The sequence below is a fragment of the Sinocyclocheilus rhinocerous genome, unplaced genomic scaffold (assembly GCF_001515625.1).
Source record: "Sinocyclocheilus rhinocerous isolate Xijiao unplaced genomic scaffold, SAMN03320098_v1.1 scaffold2310, whole genome shotgun sequence".
Taxonomy (NCBI): Eukaryota; Metazoa; Chordata; class Actinopteri; order Cypriniformes; family Cyprinidae; genus Sinocyclocheilus; species Sinocyclocheilus rhinocerous.
This window is the reverse complement of record NW_015646349.1, coordinates 109-8,507: the sequence shown is the minus strand read 5'-3', so window position 1 is coordinate 8,507 and position 8,399 is coordinate 109. Positions and strand designations below refer to the sequence as shown.

The window sequence follows — 8,399 nt, the reverse complement described above, 5'->3', positions numbered from 1 at the left end:
TGGGCTGTGTTCGAAATCGCCCCCATACCCTCATTCACTATGCCCTACATTAGTCCATTAATACAGTCCAGTTAAAGAAGTGAATGAAAATGAGTGAGTGAATTCGGACACAGTGAGTGCTGTTGCTTTTGCATAGTTTGTGCTTGCTGTTCAATAATCATTTGAAACTTAGCAAAGTGCAGTCATATGACCTGATTTATAGCCATTGCTATGGAGGAAAAGAGAACTGTGACTTTCCGAGATGTTGCCAAGAGCTATTTCTCACAGACAAGGGTGGACTGTCGCTACACTATAAGCAGTCATCACAGCTGGAGCAGTCATGACTGGATAGGTCTTTTTAAGGTAACTCCTGTACTGAATTAAACACTGTTTATTTAGTACAAAACAAAGCAAATACATTTTATGTTATCTTGTTTCACAGGTGGGATGGCTGACAGTGAATGATTACTACACTTTTGCCTGGGCTCTAGCACCAGAAGGGTACCAAACAGGAACAGATGCAAACTGTAGTGTGGCCTTTCACTGTATGTTTATATTTGAAATATAATATACAATTTTATTTGTGTTTGTTTATATACAGTAACCCAGTGTTTCTGAACCGTGTTCCTGAAGGCACATAAGTACATATTTTTGGATGTCTCCCTTATCCAACCCATCCATTTCAAGTCTTGGGCTGTGTTCGAAATCGCCCCCATACCCTCATTCACTATGCCCTACATTAGTCCATTAATACAGTCCAGTTAAAGAAGTGAATGAAAATGAGTGAGTGAATTCGGACACAGTGAGTGCTGTTGCTTTTGCATAGTTTGTGCTTGCTGTTCAATAATCATTTGAAACTTAGCAAACTGGCAGCTCCAGTGGTAATGAAAACATTTGTCTTAAACTAGTATGTATGAACCTTAATTAAACTATTTAATAATCAGTTAAAAATAAATATATGTATGTATATTTGCACAACCCTCACAGTGCATTATGGGTATTCTCTAGCCATTGAGTGTACATCAGTTGTACACCCGCTATTGCAGTGCATTATGGGGATTGAATAAGTGCACTCAGTAATGTTTTGGACACCACTACAAATGGCCATCCCTGTTATGTCTGTAAAGGCGACTCGTACTTGAGCTTATTTTGATTTTTATTGTTCTCGTCTTTAACATCACTAAATTGTGTGAAAACATTCAAGTGTCAGCGTCACTTCACGTTCCAAACCCTTAAAGTAGCCACCGTTCATTCTATTGTATTAATTTAACAAACACTTTACTTCAACAAGCTATCAGATTATTAGTCTAACTAACTAACATTTCCCCTCCCTTTCCAGTGAGCTATGTCACTGGAAGGGGTCACCGGATTCTGTGCTGGGGGCAGAGGGCATGAATAACTTCGGTGTGAACCACACCAGAAGGGCACATTACTTTCCTAAAATGACTGGCATGTCAACGGAAACCATCAGATAGCTGGAAAGTGTGAAGCTTGTTTTCTTGTGTGGCCGCTGAAGCCACACCTAGTTCAGCAGGATAATTCTGGGAATCCGGGACTTTTTCTTTGCATTATATCTGCCATGTGCTTTGAGCTGTTGTCCATGTATCCTGGCTTACACCACTGGGTTTCCACTGTGAGAAATAGGAGGGCGAAGTCTGCAGTTGTGGCATGCTGAGCAGCTCTGTAGTGTAGAAGAGTCTGAAACAAGGCCTTGTTGAAAGAGCTGTCTTGAGCCAAGTAAGCTCTCAGACCATTTTTCAGTGACTGATTAAATCTCTCTACGCCCCTATTTGACTGTGACTGATAGTAAGCTCTTTGTATGTGTTTGATCCTTTTGCTTTGGATGTAACTGGCAAACTCAGCAAACACTAGTTGAGGGCCATTGTCTGTTGTCAAGTTCCTTGGCAGGTCCCAGCTGGCAAAGAGCAACTCGATGCAAAGAGCAAATCAGTGATGGAACTGGACGTGGTAGAGCTCACAGTGCAACCTCTGGCCAATTTGAGTGTAGATTATAAACTACCACAAGGCAATGCAAATGACAGTGCACATCATGGAGTTCACCACAGATATCAAGTTGAATGTGGTCCCAAGGTTTGGCCAAGGCGAAGACCCCAGTGGGCCAGTTATCCTTGTTAAAAAACATGGATTACAGTCCTGAACAAGCTGCTCAATGTCTTTGTCGAACCCTGGCCACCGTACAATATCCTTACAATGCTGCTTCAAGTTGAACTGTGCCAAGATGGCCCTCGTGCATCATGGCCAGTACTTGTCCTAGTTTAACAGGGATAATGGCATAGTGTCTGTGCTGCAGACGAAGGCTCTGGCACTTGATGTATAGCCTCAATATTGGAGTGGAATGGGGAATGGCCTTCAGCTGAACCATCATAGCCAACAAAGTCAACCTCTGGTAACACAAATAAGCATTTCTCCAGATTAAAGGGTTATAATCACTTTAATGTAGCTTGCGCCAACAGTCTTACACGGAAGCAGCTCCGGGCGGATGACGTATGAGGTCGGCTTTACGCATGCGCCGTTCAGAAGTGACGCACGCGGAAGCGCAGGGGAGAGATCAAAACAAAACACTTATTAGAAGTACAAGACGAGGATATGTAAAGAAGAATTTTGGAGGATTTCGATATAAGCCAAGAGGAGACTGGTTTTCCTTTGCTAAAGTAAGGAAACTTTGCTTCCTTTGCTCCTGTTAACAAACATTGGTTTTCACGAGACTCACCAACGCATGCGCAAAGCTGAACTCATATGTCATCAGCCCGGAACTGTTTCCGTGTACAACTGTTCGCGCAGCTACATTAAAGTGATTATTACATTTTGAATATGGATATTTTTCTTACAAAAATGCATCGATTCGCTACAGGAGGCCTTTGTTCACCCCCCGGAGCTGTGTGAGACACTTTTTTTTTATGGATGGGCGCTTTTTATTTAACTTCTTTTGGACTGATGCATGCAACACCCGCTGAGTGGCATTAAACAGCTTGAAAGATCAAAGACCATTTTTAATATAACTCCGACTGGATTCGTCTGAAAGAAAAAAGTCATATACACCTAGGATGACTTGAGGGTGAGTAATTTATGGGCTAATTTTCATTTTTGGGTGAACTAACCCTTTAAATGTCAGATTATGTTGACTGAGTGCAGCAAATAGTGGCCCTTGAGCACTGTTTGTGAATCACTGCATTCTGGGCATGGACAATGACATCATCAAGGTATACTCTAGATGGCAATGCCAGGGGCACCAGCCAGAATAGTGGACATGATTTTTTAGAAGCAGCTGGGGGCCGAACTGAGTCCAAAAGGAATCCACGTGCAATGGAATACACCAACATGCGTATCAAATGCCGTAACATTTCTGCTGTCTGGGTGGACTCATAAACAATTCCTTTTCGAGGATATTGCTGCCATTGCTAGTAATGTGAAATGGAAAGTTGGGCAGGTGTGTGTATAATACTAGACAGGTGTGTGTATAAGACAAATATCTTCTATTACACAGCTTCCATATGCAAAAATATTCAGAGAGGGTGGCTGGAGGGGCAAGCATGGCAGGAAACGTTCATAAGTGGCCATATTAAATAGCGAGACATAAGTCCCGGTGTCCAGTAGTAGGGGAATTACAAGATGTGCACATGGATTTCTCTAAAGTGAGATCATCATCTTCCAGTAGCAGCCGCTCTCGAACGAGTGTATTGTTTGGTTTCTCAATTAACTGAACTCATTTAATCTCATCTGATAAAGTACCAAAATAGCATGGTTTTGCCAGCCCTTTTAAGTCAACAACATATTGAAAAATCGACTCACTAGCACGCTGTCTGTGCTGTCGGAACTGCAGCCGTTTCTGCAGGAGACTCTTTTTTTCCCCCCAAAATGTCGATTTAACTGTGTCATCGCAGTGGCGTGATCGTCTGCGTCTCAGAGTGTGCAAAAAACATGCTGTCATTCGGCACCAAGACAGTGAAGGAGTATGCCATTTTCAGCTTCATTGGGACAGTATTGGGGCCCATTGCTAACAGGTACATTTCAAAGGACGTTCCATTGCTCCCATGGGACCATAGGCTCGCCAGGATGGGGAAAAAAAGAGGCTTGGGGTAGATAAATGGGAACACGGGAAAATCATCTGTCATCCTCATTGCCAGTTGTTCTGTCTGTAAAGATGACTCATATTTGAGCTTATTTTATGTTTTTATTGTTCTTGTCAAATTCTTTCACATCACTGAACTGTCTGAAAACATTCAAGTGTCAACACCGCTTCCTGTTCCAAACCCTTAAAGTAACCTCCATTCTGTTTTATTAATGTAGCAAACACATTACTTGAAATAACCATCATTATTAGTCTAATTACGCATGCAACAGTCCCCTTAAATTGTGTTTTAATTTAGTGTTTTAGTTTTAAAAGTGTGTAGTGTTGGTGTGCCTTCAGGATTGGGAAACACTGCAGTAGCCTATAGTTTGATACATGTATAGGTCATTAATGTTGTCATATGTCCAACACCAGCAGAAACAGCAAGTGCAATAACAACTGCAGTTCTTGGTAGAACTAGAACACTCAGTTGCCATCTGATACTTTATAACTATTGCAACACTACTGCAAGTGCCTGACATCTTTAAGGCTGTATCAGGCTGTTTATGTTTGTCACGTGTTTTGGTTTTAGGAGTTTTCTGATCTTTATTCCACTTTCCCTGCCATCTTTCAGCGTCTTATCTACCAAAACCTGGTGGGGAGGCATATCAGTTTGCTTATGTGGATGAACGTGACGAGATATGTGCAGTCAGTTCTCAGTTTACTTTTTGTGCTCCAAGACCTCTGGATGAACTTGTTACACTAGAGCAGGAGAAAAATGGTGAGGAAGAGGAGGGGGGATATGACCTGCTGGTGGTGGTGCCAAAGGCTCTGATCCTGCAGGTGGGGCATTCTTCAAAAGAAGAGACCAGAACAAATTTGACAATAACAGCTTTTCAATTACCCTAATTAAGATTTGGACAGCTATCCGTATTTAAAAATGTATGTAATTGCAACATATAACAAAATGATAGCAAAACAAAGTTTGGTAGGCTTTGAATTATGAAATAATTTTTGGTTGTTAGTGGAAACTACACCTGTGATTACCCTTTTAGTACAACTGTGTAAACTGAAGGGGAAAGGTGGAGTTATAGAGTATAGCATAAATGACAGATATATTCTGTATAAATGTTACTGTATTAAGCAATGACATTCAAATATTTTAAGTGTGACTTTAGTGTCCAAAAACATTTAAGGCCTGTCATATCTTTCATACTGTACAAAATTTTATTTTACTAATTTTCTGCATATGTTTTTAAATATTTCTGGTATTTCTACAGAATCTCTTAGAAGGATGTCAGCGTGAGTTACATGAGCTGCGTAAGAGGTTTGAGGCTGCTGATGCTGAGGTCGAGAGAGAAAGGGAGAGATGGAAAGCTGAAAAAGATGAGCTTGAAAGAGTAAAAAATGAGATGAAGTGTCAGATTGATGAGCTAAAAAGCAACCTGAGGCAAAGCACTGAAAAAATTGAGGAACACGAGCAAAAACAAAAGGTAGAATCAAATTTTTGGTCATGTTTCTGGATCGCCACTAATCAGAAAAATAAGGACACAGAGACCTACTGTATATGAAACTTTAAACTCTGGTATATTTGCTATCAGGATGTGCAAAGCACTCATGAAAACATGGCTGCTGAACTTAGTGGGCTGCTAGCAGAGAGAGATGAAAATCATCAGCAAATCAAAGAACTCCAACAGGATGCTGCCACTCTGACTCAACAAAAACAAGACATAGAGGCCGAGCTTGACAGGTGATTTGGGACCCATGCCAATCTTCACTATAGTACAATTATTCTTTGTTTATGGACTGTTAATTTCTCTGGAATTTAACCAACTGATTGAATAAAATAGTAGACATTTTTCTCTGCAGAATGAAGGAAAGAGTTAAAAAGATGACCACACAAAGGCGAGATGAAGAAAAGGAGAGGAGAGATTTGCAGGTGTATCCAACATTGCCATTTACAATCTACATTGGAATATTTTCCTCATTCTGTGAAATAATTATGAATAATGAACTAATTTGTTTTTACAATTTGAACTAACTAGCATTACATGGACTAGATTACATGGTTAACATGTGAATGAAAAATTTCTCTCCAGATAGAGAATGAGCAGGCACATGCTGAGCTGCGGACCTTGCAAGAGCGTCTGGAGGCCAGTGAGCGTAGCAATGAGGCCCTCCGCAGGGACCTGAGTGAACTGGGCTCCTTGCAGAGTCACAGCCATGCAGAGCTGCATCAGGTCAGACTTCAGTCTGCACAGATGAGTTTACAACTGTCCCAGGCCAACCTGTCACTGCGTGAGGGGCAAGCCACCTGGGCCCAGGAGAGGGAGACTTTAAGACAAAGTGCAGAGGTAAGAGAGAGATAAGTTATAATAAGAAATCTCTCTCTCACACACACTACTATTACCACTTTTATCAGTCCAGCCACAACACCACTAGTAAGTACTGTATGTGATTCTCAATCTCTGTGCTCTTGTTAAAGTTGGCTAAGGATCGTTTTCAGAAACTGAGCCGTGAGCTTCAGAAGAAGGAAGAGTGGCTCCAGGAGGAGAGAACCGAGCGAGAAAAACTGGAAGTGGAGCTGGGGAACGAGAAGGATTGTAACCGGGTAAATATTCCATGACACATGCATGGCCTATAATTAAACTTTCACATCAGTCAGAGCTTTCTGGATACCCAGCACATATGTGGGTCAGGTTACTGGTCTTGGAGCAACACCAGTATGAGGCAAGAGTTGCCTTAAAAAACTTGTAAATAAGCTGACCAAAATAGATTTGAAAACAATATAAAATGCATGTGTATGTTTACAGAAATGTTTTTCCCCTCATCATTCATGTTAGTGGATGCCACGGCACACTGGTTAAACTGATTAATAAGAAATACTTAAAGGGGTTAAAGGGGTAATGACATGAAGAATCAAAATTTCTTTGATCTTTTGACATATAAGTGGTCAAAAAAACTACAAGTTTCATGCATCAAAAAATAGCATTTGTTGAAACCGCTTCCAAAATGTATTGTACTTCAATCAGCATCGAAAGCAATTCGATGCATGGAAAGCAAATATATGCACCCAAGCCCGCAACATATTTACAGGTAAACCCCCAGGGGGGAAAAAAGAGGCTTTTAATGTTCTGTTGACTTGTTTAGACAGAAATAACTTGTGGATGATAGCTTGTTGTCAAACATTAGCTGATACCACAGGTCTTGTAGTCATATTTGAAGCTAGCCGAAGTAAATATTTGCCATTGATCAGAAATTGGTTACTTGGGAACTCACCCATGCATAAACACTTCTTCACAATGAATCTTCACAATCTTCTATGTTTGGGTATCTGGTATAGTAGCTGAGGTCTTCTACATCCCTAGATGTAGAAGTGGGCTGGTGTGGAAGAAATGCAGAAGGTTTGGAAGAAAGGTCCATGATACTTTCATCTGAAACTTCCCATCATGGTCCTTGAGAACTAATCTTTGGTACCATCTTGGGCATCTTGACCCATGTTGAGTAACATTACACCAAAAGTACTAGTGTGAAAGACCCCTAAGGGGCCGTTCTCATGTCGTGTCTTTTGCACGCTCAAGTTTGATATTTTAAATGTAGACGCGTGCCAAGCACGCTCATAATAGAAGCGACAGTGTTGAGATGCTCAAGTGTTGAACCAAGACTAGACCAAAGTGTCAGGATCCAGACCCCATATCCTGAACACACAAAACATAACACACATAAGCGCATGGCCAGGCAACCAGAACCATATGCTTCCATTAGACTAACAGGGGTCCTGCCACCACAGATCGAGGAGGAAAATAATAATAAAAAAAACTAGAAAAGAGTTGACCATACTCTAACATTCATGGATTATGGGTTTTGGATAGGCATTAAGAATGGTTTTAGAATTGACTCTACTGTAGTCAATGTAAAAACAGGATACATTTGGTATTAAGACAAAAGGGAAATTTCTATAGCAATTTTAAGTTTGGATGTTGTTAAAAGAAAGGAATGGAAAGTTGTTACCTTGCTGGGACTTCAACCATATCAGTAGTTAGAAACATCCAGGGTGATTGATGTTGTCTTCAGAAAGTCAGTTCCAGGAATTAAAGGGAATGTCAAGAGTTCATCATCCATATGCAGGTGTTGTCGATAAAACTCTAAGCCTGCTAAGTCTTCTCCCACTGGTTGCTGGGAGAGTGTTGGCTGACAAAGACATACCATCAAAACATTATGATCATAAATCAAAGAGAGTCAGAACATGGTGGAATATATGCTTTGAAAAAATTTTGACTGTTAAAAAAACTTTACTAACATTATATGTGAACCTCAAGGGACATTAAAAAGGCATGCCATGACCCCTTAG

The 8,399-nt window shown here is 40.8% G+C and overlaps 1 protein-coding gene across 1 annotated transcript; it reads left to right on the top strand.

Annotated features, from left to right (window-relative positions):
* Positions 1-201: 201 nt before the first annotated feature.
* Positions 202-6,659, top strand: LOC107707358 (calcium-binding and coiled-coil domain-containing protein 1-like; the record flags this gene model as incomplete). The annotated part of the gene is made up of 8 exons (XM_016511345.1): positions 202-342; positions 422-524; positions 4,683-4,891; positions 5,329-5,541; positions 5,650-5,798; positions 5,918-5,987; positions 6,148-6,402; positions 6,534-6,659. Coding segments are annotated over exons 1-8 (1,257 nt in total), but the record flags the coding sequence as incomplete, so codon positions are not given.
* Positions 6,660-8,399: the final 1,740 nt, after the last annotated feature.